The sequence below is a fragment of the Polypterus senegalus genome, chromosome 7, assembly GCF_016835505.1.
Source record: "Polypterus senegalus isolate Bchr_013 chromosome 7, ASM1683550v1, whole genome shotgun sequence".
Taxonomy (NCBI): Eukaryota; Metazoa; Chordata; class Cladistia; order Polypteriformes; family Polypteridae; genus Polypterus; species Polypterus senegalus.
This window is the reverse complement of record NC_053160.1, coordinates 190,490,043-190,504,818: the sequence shown is the minus strand read 5'-3', so window position 1 is coordinate 190,504,818 and position 14,776 is coordinate 190,490,043. Positions and strand designations below refer to the sequence as shown.

The window sequence follows — 14,776 nt, the reverse complement described above, 5'->3', positions numbered from 1 at the left end:
GGTTTGATGTGATCAGGACTACACGGCGGAGTTCAAACCCTGATTGCTGTTATTGTTTCGACACGATGATCAGGACTTCACAAAGCTGTGAGTAATTCATTGCGATGAGGCGCACACAAGGGTGGCATGTACTTGTGCAACCCACCAGAAATCTCAACTAAGACTGCAGGGTTTTGGAGTTGTGCATGTTTTGCTTATGAACCGTTTTGGTGGCAGCATTGAGGTCCAAAAGCTGGCATCGATACAGAAGTCAAAATTCTAGCACTGGTCCATCACTTCCAGTCCACAAGACGATTTCTGGTCAGAGGGCAGCTGTGGCCATTTTGATTGAAAGCTTCAGCTGCTGGTCCCGGTTGGCTGTCCAGTTCACTTCCAGGTGTCCGTCTGGGCCACTGCCTCTGGGTGATGTTCTGTGCCCTTCACCCTCCCTGACAAAGTGGCTGAAATGCACGCTTTAATATTTTTGTTACAGTGGTGTGAAAAACTATTTGCCCCCTTCCTGATTTCTTATTCTTTTGCATGTTTGTCACACAAAATGTTTCTGATCATCAAACACATTTAACCATTAGTCAAATATAACTCAAGTAAACACAAAATGCAGTTTTTAAATGATGGTTTTTATTATTTAGGGAGAAAAAAAAATCCAAACCTACATGGCCCTGTGTGAAAAAGTAATTGCCCCCTGAACCTAATAACTGGTTGGGCCACCCTTAGCAGCAATAACTGCAATCAAGCGTTTGCGATAACTTGCAATGAGTCTTTTCCAGCGCTCTGGAGGAATTTTGGCCCACTCATCTTTTCAGAATTGTTGTAATTCAGCTTTATTTGAGGGTTTTCTAGCATGAACCGCCTTTTTAAGGTCATGCCATAGCATCTCAATTGGATTCAGGTCAGGACTTTGACTAGGCCACTCCAAAGTCTTCATTTTGTTTTTCTTCAGCCATTCAGAGGTGGATTTGCTGGTGTGTTTTGGGTCATTGTCCTGTTGCAGCACCCAAGATCGCTTCAGCTTGAGTTGACCAACAGATGGCCGGACATTCTCCTTCAGGATTTTTTGGTAGACAGTAGAATTCATGGTTCCATCTATCACAGCAAGCCTTCCAGGTCCTGAAGCAGCAAAACAACCCCAGACCATCACACTACCACCACCATATTTTACTGTTGGTATGATGTTCTTTTTCTAAAATGCTGTGTTCCTTTTACGCCAGATGTAACGGGACATTTGCCTTCCAAAAAGTTCAACTTTTGTCTCATCAGTCCACAAGGTATTTTCCCAAAAGTCTTGACAATCATTGAGATGTTTCTTAGCTAAATTGAGATGAGCCCTAATGTTCTTTTTGCTTAACAGTGGTTTGCGTCTTGGAAATCTGCCATGCAGGCCGTTTTTGCCCAGTCTCTTTCTTATGGTGGAGTCGTGAACACTGACCTTAATTGAGGCAAGTGAGGCCTGTAGTTCTTTAGACGTTGTCCTGGGGTCTTTTGTGACCTCTCGGATGAGTCGTCTCTGCGCTCTTGGGGTAATTTTGGTCGGCCGCCACTCCTGGGAAGGTTCACCACTGTTCCATGTTTTTGCCATTTGTGGATAATGGCTCTCACTGTGGCTCACTGGAGTCCCAAAGCTTTAGAAATGGCTTTATAACCTTTACCAGACTGATAGATCTCAATTACTTCTGTTCTCATTTGTTCCTGAATTTCTTTGGATCTTGGCATGATGTCGAGCTTTTGAGGTGCTTTTGGTCTACTTCTCTGTGTCAGGCAGCTCCTATTGAAGTGATTTCTTGATTGAAACAGGTGTGGCAGTAATCAGGAAATTGAACTCAGGTGTGATACACCACAGTTAGGTGATTTTTGAACAAGGGGGCAATTACTTTTTCACACAGGGCCATGTAGGTTTGGATTTTTTTTTCTCCCTAAATAATAAAAACCATCATTTAAAAACTGCATTTTGTGTTTACTTGTGTTATATTTGACTAATGGTTAAATGTGTTTGATGATCAGAAACATTTTGTGTGACAAAAGAAGAAGAAATCAGGAAGGGGGCAAATAGTTTTTCACACCACTGTAAGTATATTTTATAAAGGAAATTATTGTGAATTTCCCCTTGGGATTAATAAAGTATCTATCTATCTATTTCTTTTTGTCTACAAAGCGTTTCTTTTTAAATACCCCTCACAAAGCTCTCGCTAGCCGTAGCCATTTTAAAACAAGTTCTGGTTTTTTGTCCCTCATCTGAGTGTGTCGGCTGTGAGTTACGAATTGGCTACCACAAAGGTGGCACATATTTATTTGCACACTTAATTATGGGCTTGGCTCTCCTTTCACCAGGGGTGTCGTCTGAAACGAACATCCAGACTCCGAACACTGAAAGCAGCTGTGATTTCACGAGCAAGACCAGGTCGACTAATGAGGATGGCACATCGCTGGACCTGGAGTGGGAAGACGAGGAAGGTAAACCATTGCAAAGATGGTAAAAAGTGGAAATGGCAGGTCTGGGATGTGCGACAGAGAAGACGTGCCTTATTAAGGAAAATAAATGAATTGTGTCCATTTTAATAGACAGGGTTAGCACCGATACACATACCCACACGTACTGCGTTTCCTGTTTATGCCTGCCGACGAGTCTTCCAGACACATTTATTCAATGATATTTTTAGGGAAAAAAAAAACGCATAACATTTTACATGTTGTGAAGAAACAGCTGGGTATACTTGACATGTTTAGTAAGAGACCCGAGTAACATCACATTTTAGTTCATGTGGACTTTTTTACTTTCTCGTATAGAGAAAAAACTCAACCTTGAGATTTTGGTTAATTTTGACGTTTTAGACCTTCCCGAGTCCGAAAATACCGTTTGTTGGAATTATGTGAGTGTGTGTGTAAACAACATGATAACTCAAAAACGCAATGAGATAGATGGGTGAAATTTGGCACGAGATTTGAACTCATTTGGCATGAGATATGAACTTTTGAGCCAAATCCATCAACCGGAAGTGGTACTTTACTTGATCTCATACTCAGTGCAGCGTCTGATTCATTCAGCTTTATAATAATTTTTCAGTATACAGTATTATTCATTTGATTTGATTTATTATTGATAGTTATTTAATGTCCACAATATAATAATATAATCCTTGTCTTGCCGTTTACTCCTCAAATATCCGTCCCCACATCTGAGTACAGTACACCCCCAAAATTTGCAATGGTTACGTTCCGAGAACACGGGGACACAGTTGGAAACTTGTGAAGGGTAAATTTCGCACAAATATTAGGAAGTTTTTCTTTACATAAAGAACAATGGACACTTGGAATAAGAGACCAAGTAGTGTGGTGGACAAGAAGACTTCAGGGACTTTCAAAACTCGACTTGATGTTAATAAGTGGACAGGACTGGCGAGCTTTGTGGGGCTGAATGGCCTGTTCTCGTCTTGAGTGTTCTAATACGACCTAATGAGGGAAGCTCAGCAGTTGTCACTTCTGCTGAAAGACGAGCCAAAAGTGAACCCTCAGTCTGCTCAGTGTGTTCGGCGACGTCAAACCACACGTCGTGAGACCAGGAAGTAAGCGACAGAGTCGAGTGGCGGTGAGCTCCGCAAGTCCAGCTGAAGTCAGATTTGATTGACAGTGATCCCGCCCACGATCCCTCCGGTCTGCTGCAGCCCCCCATCTCGAGCCCCCCACCAGTAAGAGTAAAGCAGGTGACCTCGATGTTGGAATGAACTTTGCAGATAAAACGGACTTCGCTGTAATGAGGTTTTCTTTGACTTTAGTTCTATCCGAATTTCACTTGGACCAAAAAAAAAAATGTTAAAATGGAGTTTGACCTGCTGCACTACGTTAAGGGGGCCGATAACTTTGTCCCTGCCATTTTCACTTTCTTTATGATTTAAAAATCATATGTTGGAATGGGTGATACCAAGTACCAGTGTCACTATCAGCTTAGCTCACAGGAGATTGTATGTTTTTTGAAAACGTAGACGGGTACCCATATTTTTCGCCACATCTGTATGACATGAACATATCAAAGTCATTTTTATGAATATTGAGCTGAATCGTTTCCGGCTCCCACAGCATCGCTACTAGTTTTATGAAAGCTGTGACTTCAGGGCTGCTTTCAAGCGTTTCCGGTCCTTAGTGCTCGCCTGTCTTTGGTTTACCGTTGTGCTTTTTCTGTGCTTTTCTAGGGATGAACAGAATGATTCCCGTGAGGGAGCGCTCCAAGACGGAAGAAGATATCCTTCGTGCCGCACTAAGGCCTGGTAGCAGGCGGACGGCCAGTAATCCGACCTCCACCTCCGAAGACTCCAATGGCCTCGAGTGGGAGAGCGACTTCGTCGGCGCACAGATCGATGACAATGGCAACTCGGAATACGCCGGCTTTGTCAACCCCGTCCTTGAACTGTCCACCAGTGACTTGCGTAACGCGGACAGTGACCCGCAGGATAGGTAGTGGAAGACGACGAGCCCCGTGTGTGAAACCAAAGCGTTAAGCTGATGGAGGAGTTTGGGTGCTGCTTCTGTTGGGTTGGTGTTGGTGGGGTAGGTTGAATTTTCATCTCGTCCATCTCATTTTGCCTCTACTGTTGAACATCACATCGACAGGCATACAATGAAGTGCAATTTGGGAGTTTCTTTTCCTGTTTGCTAATTTAATGCAAATCAAAAAAAGATCCCTTTAATGTATGATTGTAATATATTGCTGCTAATCATCAAAAAACAAAAAAGTATAATCTGTAACTGTTGTACTCTCCGGGTTACCTGCCACAGTTACGTTTGAGTCCCCAAAAACGCTCCTTCAAAGCAGGACGGGCCTCCTCTGCGTAGAAGACGCACTCAAATGAAAGTGCGAAATGGTTTTCGGTCATACTTGGATTTTACGGATCACGTGCCGCATTTCACGGAAGCATTTTCATTTAGTTTTTGCCCGAGATGGTGGATTATTGGAAGGTTTCAGGTAGCTGCTCCTCTGCAAAATAAACTCATTGAATTAACACTTGAAGAACGACGCATAAGCTGTGATTGGAAAGTTTAGAAGCTGCATGGCGTCTTTTAAAATTGTCCTTTTTAGCCAATTGGCAGCCAGTATTGATGACTTAGAAGGTGCTTGAGGTGAGTTTTTGTTGTGTTTTCATTCTCTTCTTCTTCTTTTTAAAATAACCAGTTGTCACCTTCTTTGTCCCTGCATTGTGACAGTGTTTCTACATGTTTGGTGCTTCAGTTGAAGAGTTACTTACATCACCTGCCATGCGCCCTGGATTTAGTAACACACGTTCCACCGATTCACACTGACCTGGGATCGAGGACATATCAGCCGGCCGGCACAGACGTGACTCACTGTTTAAAACTCCTTTCACTTTCTGACCACAGAGTTGATCTTTTTCTAGACGTTTGCGTCGCTCCGTAAGCCGCAGGAGATGCATGCGGGTGTGCGCACTACAGAGAATACGATTTATTCACATGCCGTGGCACCAGACGTCGAGGGGCCGTGGTGGGCTCACACACACAGGTGACACCGTCTTTGGGTTTGCATTGCTTCCTGTAAATATCTTCACCGCTCAATCGCCATTCACGGACATGCCTTGATATCCCATTTAGATGAGAATGTTAGCAACAACGCTTGTGGAGCGCTAGACTCGCCGTTTTATTGTGTGGCCGGGTTGCGTTTATGAAGGAGGACACTTTTAATACGAGTGGCCTTTTTTTGTGTATCTAAAGGGATTTTATTTTTTAAATATTTGTCATGTCATTTTGTTATTACAGCTGAATTCAGAAAAAAAAGAGAGAAAAGTTTCTTCCCAGAATTCAATTATGTGTAAATTAAGACTACTGGCTCCTTCATTAAATAAAATCTCCAGCTTTGAGACGTTTGTTCTGCTTGTTTGACTTCTTCCAAACTTGGCATCTCCCTTGTAGTCCTGACCGATGGTGGCTTTTGTGTGTTTTGGTCCCTGCTTATTATGGGGTTAGTGGCTTAGACACGCGTGTCATCAGGATCAGCCAATCAAATTAAATTTTATTTCTCACGTGCAAATTATACGTTCAGTACAATATGGGAGTGAAGTGCTTAGTGGATCAACTGGGACGACTGGGCCTTTAGGGAGCATATAAAAGTACAAGAGCAACACGTGACTTGTATAATACCAGGGGGCTTACCCCCTGCCCACTTTGCTTGCCAACCCCCCTGGTCTGCGCTAAATGCCAGCCACTTCGTGTCTCTGATGCTTGTGTTGTGAAGAGGGGGGCTGAATGTACCCCAAGGAGACACCGTCGCCCCTTCAACACCCCTCTTAATCGGAGATACAATGGGAAACAAGTACAATTTTTATATAAGCTCCTCTTTGCTCGATCAGCTGCTGGCTTGTGTGATCTTCATCTCACTCAGCACTTCGAACATTTAAAAGCCTCAACAGCAGCTGCCCTACTCTTTGTCTTTTATTTCCGGCCCCCGGCCTGGTTAAATCTTGTCTTGCAGGATGTGACTTCTTGATATTTTTTTAGTTTAGAATTTAAAAACAGAATAAGAATCGGAAAATCTAACAACATCACATTAAAGTTCGAGAAATTCTGAAAAGAGTGATACCAAACATATTGTATATATATGTAGGCTTTAAAATAAGCCTGATTTAAAGCGTGACAAAAAACGTCACATAAAATCGTTGCACTTTTAGGGTTAGGATTCTGGAATCCTGCCACCAACCCCTGGGTTTACCCTGCAAGTTGAGCCTGGAGAAGGCGCTATATAATGAAACTTACACCAGTACACCACTTTATCCATTTCTCCCATGACTTCCTGTTGAAGCGAGAAGTCGACATGAGCGCACGCGTCTTTACCACCAGCGATTATCGCACTCGTGTCAACACTTGCGTTGGCTCAGCACTAAAAATTTTGACTTCGATAATCAATAGTAGATTTCAAACCTCGGGACACTTCCCAGAATGGTAGTGGATAACTTCAGGACCCCCAGGGACGTGCGGTCAGGTGAGGCTCTAATCATGAAAAGTAAAAAAAAAAAACTAATAATGATAACATAAAATAAATGTCTCCACTGGTCTGTATTATACATTTGTTTTCTGTAGGATTCCAATAATTTTGAAGATTTTTGTTGTCAAAATCACTGAATTTGCGCATTTCCTGTTCAAATGCAGCAGAGAAATGTGAGGTGCAGCAGCGACGAGTCTCGCCTCCCCTCGGACTGCGCTCTCCTCACACGCTGACGGGGTTGATGCCTGCGATTGGTGCGTTCCTGTCGCTGTCTCTCTGTGTGTCACCAATATGAGGTTTTATTATACACTCTGACTTTCCACGACTCTGGCTAATATCTTTGATGAATGTGTGTGACATATTTAGTGTTGCTGCTCGGACATAAAACCGCAGAGGAAAGGCACAGGGTGAGGCAGACACTACCGCGGCATCCTGAAGGGGGCGCATGTGAGCCAAACAGGTGCTTGTTGCTGCTGTTCTTCCAGGCAGAGGCGCCGATTAGCTAGCGACATCAGAAAGTCACGTGCACTGCAGCGGGTCGCTTTTTATTTTTTGTTCCGACTGACTGTCAAAATCTAAGATTAAGAGTTTTAAAACTAAAGGAAAACAAGGAGGACTTTTACATGAAAGTGACGGAGATTTTCGTGGAGAAGGATAGGCGCACGGACTTCATTTACAAATAAAGGTAAAGACCAGAAACGGTTTTCAATTTTATAAAAAAAAAATGGGATCAGACTAATTAAAAAAAAAAAAACAATCCAAAATTTACAAATGAAATTTTGACCTGCGATAAAATATTTGTTTGTTTTTTTCGCAATTCAAAGCTTTTTCAAATCAACTAAACATTTCAATTAAGGTCAAGCGCCACGCTATACTTTAATTTGTATTGAATGAGTGTGAATTGTGGAATCGTAATGGCGAATTTACACCACGTGGAGGGGGCGGAGCAAATGCGCTCTCCGCTGTAAACGTCACGTTCCGTCTAAACAGGCGCCTCACCTGGCTGTGTGTAAAAACATAACCAGTAGGCAATTGATTAGTGAATAAGCGGCCCTTTGGGGTTCATATATTTAGAAATCTCACTCTGAAGGAGTCACCAGCCACCTCACTTGGTGTGCCCGCTACGTGCCATCGCCCTCCAGAATCGGTGCACTTCAGATTGCGCGCCTTGAGGGAGGTGGGCAGGAGGCCGGGCAGGGGGCACTGAATTGCGAGGAAAGTTGCTGATTAGAAAATGCCGGCGCTGAACCGTTTTAAGAATCAATTTGTTCTTTGCTTCTCCAACACTGGTGTGCCACACAACCCTAATCGACACACACAGGTGGTCGTGGATGAAACTGAACTGTAGCAGCCTGTCTGTCACTCTGACGGTGGGCGGAGCCGGTTGTGATTGACAGCACTGAACTTTGCATTCCGTGAACCCCTGGGACGTTCGTGTTATCATTTATAAGGCTTAGGAAGGCAGGCAGGGAATCGCCGGGCATTGGATAAATAGAGAAGGTTGGGCACTGAGAGAGAGACACGGCCTGGCACTATGGGCGACGAGTGGGGACACTGGACGAGCCGAACGTGACGTCAGATTAGCCGTGTGTGGCTCCAGTTGCTGCTACTTGACCGTGACAGTGGAAAGGTGAGCGAGTCGTGTGAAGGTACAGCAGTGGAGCAGCCAGCCAGCCAGCCGGGCGGCCGCTTTCTGTACCCGCTTTGTCCTGCGTGTGGTGGCGGCGATGCTGGAGGGACAAGGCAGGTACAGCCCCCGCAGTAGGCCTACGGACCCTCATTAAGTGTGTGTGTGTGTCCGTCGTTCCATCTTCGCGCTCCTTACAGAATTAGCGTTTTATGTTGTTGAAAAGTGACAGCTCTGCGCATCACAGCACAATCTCCTCCCTCGTGATGGCTCTCATCGTCGTCACCTTCCTTTGTCATTTTGATTGCCACCTCTGTGGTGCAGCCTTAGGTTTGTCTCGGGTGTCGTGACCTCTCGCGCCTCGCCAGGTGTCGCTGCAGGACGTTTATTTGGTGGCTGCTGTCACGTCCAACTCTGAGGAGGTCGAAGTCTTGTCCGGACTCGGAGTGTGACTTTCAGTGCGATTTTGAGCCGCTTGATCAGTAAGCGCGTGCCGCGGGCAGATTTGTGACCGATGACGTCAGATGTACGTAATGTAAACGTGACGTCGTCCCCGTGAATACGCAGCGGCAGGTCTGACACTTGAACGGACATGCGAGCCGCGGTGGACTGCAGGGGAAAAACGTAAAAAGCGACAAGCAGCGACTCGCCTCGGTCACAAGTTTTGTTTTTTTGTTTAATTTTGGGCGGACGGATTTGACGAGCGGACCCTCAAAGCCCCCCCGATCACATCTGTAGCTCCTTTTTTTTTACCTCCGTTTTATGTCCTTTGCACTTCCTTTCTTTTTTTTTTTTTTTTTTGCTTTTCTTCCTTCATTTGTACATCCAGAGAACTTGGAGAAAACGCTGACAGGAACAAAAGGGGGCAAGTTCTGGAGGGAGGAATGGAGGGACGGCTGCTGTTTTGTCAGAACTTTGCAGTTTAATCCACCAGTAGCCACAACACAAACGCTGCACTTGCAACTTGAGAAAAGCCCATCTGTTGAAAGTTTGTCCTGGCGGTAACGCAGTGCAGCGACCCAACCTGCAGGGGGCACCAGTTACCAAAAGGCGTTCCAGCTCGTTATTGTGCCCAGTGCCGGGTCATTGGACGGAAGGCAGGAACCAGCTGTCCAGTACGAGCTGCGGCTGAGCGGGATTGGTCACTGAATCAGGACTTATCTGATCTGTGGCTCCTATCATGGCGCCAGGAAGTGGTCACGTGTTTCACGGTAACGTGCACACGCATGTTAGAATTTCATCGACAACGAGGACCTTGTACACCAGCTATATAGCGCCTTTCACGTCATGTGGCTTTATTGTCACACCAGCCATACACTGTATGACAGCCTACAGTGACACCAAAGTAATGTAAAATGGGACCACCGCATTGCACGAGGTGACAAGTTCTGAACTAAACTTTACTATAATAAATAAAATAACAAATGAATACATTCAAATAAAAAAAAATCACGTCCGTTTATCTGCTATGTAGCCCCTCTCATTTCTGCCAGTAATCGTGGTGCCACCGCGTACTTACGTTTGACATGTTGATTCACACATGCATGTGACAATAAGGACCCTAAAAACCAATTCTATGGCACCTTTCACTTCCGTCACTACTGCAATCTATGACAAGTCGTCATCTGTGCACGTGACAGAAAGAACCCTATAAAGTAATTCTATAACAGCTTTCACATTTATTGATCTGTCTGATATATAGCGCCTTTCACATGTAACCCTAATCATAGTGCCAGAGTATGGAGACGTGTGGCAAGTTCATTAACACACAAAGGTAAGAATCTCACTTGACCGGGTACGTGTCACAGTAGGGACCCTATAAACCCCTTATATAGTGCCTATCTATCTATCTATCTATCTATCTATCTATCTATCTATCTATCATATAGTGCCTTTCACCTATTAATTATATAGTGCCTTTCACTCTATCTAGCAATCATATAGTGCCTATCTATTTTTATTATATAGTGCCTTTCACTCTGTCTTTATAAATGATATAGTGCCTTTCTTTCTATCTATCTATTATATAGTGTCTTTCACCTATCCATTTATTTATCTATCTATTATATAGTGCCTTTCTCTATCTCTCACTGGTCATGGCACCAGAGGATGGAGACGTGTTGTGTGTTGATTAGCGCGTGGCAGTGAGGGTCCCGTTTCACCTGCTCCATGACACCTTTCATTTCTGTCTGTCCCTAATCCCACCACCAAAGAGTGGCGATGTGTGGCGTGTTTTATTGGCACAGGCCTACCCGAGTTCTCTGTCCACGTCACAATTGGGACCCCATGAGCCACTTCTACAGCCCCCTTCATGGCACATGTTGATTAGTGCATACAGGTAAGAATTTCCCAGCACCCCCCCAACGCTATCAACTGCCCCGTCACCCTTTGAAGTTGCCTTTTGGAGCTTTGGAGAGCCTGCCAGTTCATCGCTGGTCCTGATTGGCCCATCTAGGTAGTGTTGTTGATGTCGAGGGGCTCCCGTTTTCTTCGTACCCCCCGCTCGTTCATTTTGACGGCTGCTGCTTGATTACTTTTTACCAAAGCCGTGAGCTCCTTGTTCACATTTTTCCGTCTGCACCCCAAATGAACCAAACTGGCGATCAGCCGGATTTTACCCGACCACGAGGCGTGGCACAGGCCCGCTGCCAGACCCATACACTTGGCACATCTTGAAGGGGCTTTCTCATCTTGCCGGCCTGCTGGGTGCTTCCTTCTCCAAAGCTGCCATTTTGAAGAATCTGAAAGTGACAGTCGGGCCAACTGCCAGCTTTCACTTCTTTTTGCCACTCTGCCCGGGTGACCTTGTTTGCTTTCAGGGCTTCTTCTGCCTGTTTGGGGGATTCAAACAACAAATAAAAGCCCCGCGTGAGCCATGGGAGCTGCAACTTCATGACTGGAAAGCACAAAACCTTCAACTTGTGGTTTGAGGAAGGAGCCACAAAATGTCAAAGGCTGGCAGGGTGGGCTCACTTGGTTTGGTGAACTGTGGCTGGTGGTCCGTCATTTCTAATTTAGAAGATTCCATTTGACTTTGATTTTAGCTGATTTCTAACAGGTGCTGTCAGCCCAAACTACAGCCGTGTGAAAAAGTAAGTGCACCCCATGGGATGCTTTTTTTTTTTTTTCTTTGTGTTTTAGGCAGATGGGGCAGATCCGGGTTTGATCTTCATTAAGGCCACATGCCCCTTCAGAAAAGGACAAGGGACCACGTGTCCCAACTGCTTGCTCCGTCTCTGCCATTCCGACAGGTGGCACGTCACAAACATCTGTGGTCCTCCTTAGGTGGTTTCTCAGTGCTGTGGGGGGATTGAGAAGGTTGTGTTAGTGACAGCAAAACCCCCATCTCGAGGCGGGCTGGAACTGCGTACTTCTTCAGAGGCCTGACGGTGGTCCACAGATCCACACGCCTGACAGGCAGAAGTGCAAATCCATCAGAAGCCCCACCAGTCTTGCTCAGCTGGGCCGTGTGTTTTATTCATTGAAATTTGTTCTTTGTTAAATAGCTCTGTGGGGGGGCAGGTGGCGCTGGTGGGACACTTTCAGATTTATTTATTTTTTACTTTGTTGTCCTGTTCTTCTTGTTTTGAAATCAAATACAAAAAAAAAAAAAGCCACAGCAGACATAAAGTGACAGAGGTGTCCCTAAAAGTATCTATCTATCTAAGGCTGCTGTCACTCGGTGCCATAAAGAGGGCTAGATTAAGACCCCCCACCACAGGCCCTGAGTGACTTGATGAGTACAGCATACGTTAAATAATGCCACGTGATAATGCCCGTTGTCAGTGTCATGTGGGCGAATTCGATTTCTGCCCGATGGGCGCACACACACACACATTTTATAGACCGTTATTTTGGTGCCACTCCCTGCTAGTGATCCCACCGCAACGTCTTTCCATCGGACTTCACAAGATTTTCCAAACAGCAACAGACACAGAAGGAAAGGTGGGGACAAAGCATGGCGGTCCTTCCCAGCGCCACAGACCGAACATGGCAGCGCCACACACAAAGAGCCCAACAACTTGAGTAGGGTGGGCGCCGCTGGCACTCATTTGATGTTTGAGCGTGTCGGACTGTGTGTGCCAGGATCACGACTGCCCGGCTCTTTTCCTAAATGTGTGTGTGCCCTCGCCCGCCCGCTCGCTTGTGTGTGTGTTTTCTGTCAGTGGCGCCTTCACTTAGAGGAAGGTCAGCCTGCTAGGAGGAAATGAACTCGGCAGAAAGTCACAGGGCATCTCGCAACCCGAGAATCAGGAAGGATGTGACAGAGGAAGTCGTGTTGAGGGAAAGTGAAACGGACAGAAACGTGGAGGGCGCGAGAGCCGCAGCTGAGCACAAAAACGTCGACGGGGCGGGTGCCACTTCAGTTTGGACTCAAGATTCAGCAGGGGTGGCATGGAAGACGCGGGCCTTTGAGTCAAGCCTGGCACCTCAAGGACTGGTTATGGACTGCAGATGACCGTTCACTCCATTTGTTGTCTCTGTGCAGATGGTGCCACCCTGGCAACTGCCCTCTTGGTGCAGGTGGCATGTTCTCCCTGTGCCCACCTGCAGTTTTTCCTCTTACATCTCAAAGATGTGTATTTTCATGACACCACCCTGCTCTCTCTCCCCCCCCCCCCCATTACTGGACAGCTGGTTCCTTGCCTTCTCTCCAGTGACCCTGAACTGGGCATAAAAAAAAAAGAGCCGGAATGCCTTTGGGTAACTGGTGCCCCCATGCCCCCCCCCAGGTTGGGTCCCTGCACTGCATTACTGAAGGGACAAACTTTCAACAAATGGGCTCTTCTTGTGTTGTGGCTACTGGTGGATTAAACTTCAACGTTCTGAGAAAACGGCAGCCGCCCGCCCGTCTGTCTTCTAAACCTGCTTATACCAAGCAAGACAATCGCAGTGGGCATCAACCAGGAGGAACCCCTGAGCAGGGTGCCAGTCCACTGCTGGGTAAACACGCACACCTCTAACTGGCATGGCTTGGGACCACTCAGCGTTGTGTGTAGAAAGACATGTGGCGCCGTCGCCAAGTCTTCAGTGTTTGCACACTTTGTGATGCTGCAGCCTTGTGAGGACTTCATCTCAGTCAGAGTGTCTTCAGGTATTTGGAGGGGGGCTCACCGTCCAAGTGTCACGTGATGGGCTGCCACGGGTAGTTTAAGCAATCAAGGGGTCTCCACCATGACACTGGTGACAATTCTCTAAATGACAACAACCTGACATCGATGGCAATTCGGGGGGGTCCAGATCTGACAGTCATCATGGGTTGGGTCTTGAAGACACTAAGATTGAGTTGCAAGAAAAACGAGTTCAAGAGAGAGACCCCCATTGCAGTTCACCCCCCCAATCCAAAAACACTCAACACCCCAGAATAACAAAACTGGGGTTTAGAAAATTCTTGTAAATTTATTAAAAAATCCAAATCAGGGCCATCCTGTTGCCACACGGATTCAGACCCTCGGCTTTGGCTCAGGTGCCCCCCCACTCCATTGGTCACCGTTGAAACGTCGGTGGTGTCCACCGGTGGTCAGTTCAGCCGATTGGACCGATTTAAGAACGGCACACAGTGGGATAGAGAAGGACCAGAGGTGGACAGACACCAGGGCATGAAGTCCAAGGAGGTGCCATCAGAGTTGGGGGGCTCAGCATTGAAGGTCCCCAAGAACACGATGGCCTCCATGGCTGTGTGGCCAAACTGAGCCATAAGCGGAGAACCCCACGGTCACTCTGGCTGCACTCTGTGGAGATGACAGAAAGTTCCAGAAGGAAGGACAAGCACCACCAATCTGGACGTTGTGACACAGTGGCCACCTGAAGGAGTGTCAAGCTGCTGCCCTCACCCGAGCCAGACGTAGACAGATAGACCGATAGATACTTTATTAACGCACGACAATATCAATTACACAACATGAGCAACTAATTGTAGACGAGTTGTATTCTTTAACACCACGAATGTAAAACCTTCGGACCACCTGCTCCTTCGTGTGTCGACCTGCCGAGACGTGGACCTCCGATGGTGTCCCGTGGACTCCGACTCCACCGTGGAGCAGACTTGTTCTTCCAGAACTTTCCACAGAGGCTCAACGGGACTGAGATCTGGCGAGTTTGGAGGCCAAGGCAACCCAACCTGAACACTTCATCACGTTCCTCAGCGAACTCCCAACAATTTGGGCAGC

General features: G+C 46.3%; 1 protein-coding gene across 2 annotated transcripts in view; it reads left to right on the top strand.

Moving 5' to 3' along the window:
• Window positions 1-5,860, top strand: part of ap1ar (adaptor related protein complex 1 associated regulatory protein) — a 40,717-nt gene extending 34,857 nt beyond the window's left edge. For both annotated transcript variants that reach the window (XM_039759791.1, XM_039759790.1), the window contains 2 exons: window positions 2,326-2,448; window positions 4,182-5,860. In XM_039759791.1, coding sequence (XP_039615725.1) covers window positions 2,326-2,448; window positions 4,182-4,447 — 389 coding nt within the window. In that variant the 3' untranslated portion in view covers window positions 4,448-5,860. The remainder of the gene's footprint in view (window positions 1-2,325; window positions 2,449-4,181) is intronic.
• Window positions 5,861-14,776: the final 8,916 nt, after the last annotated feature.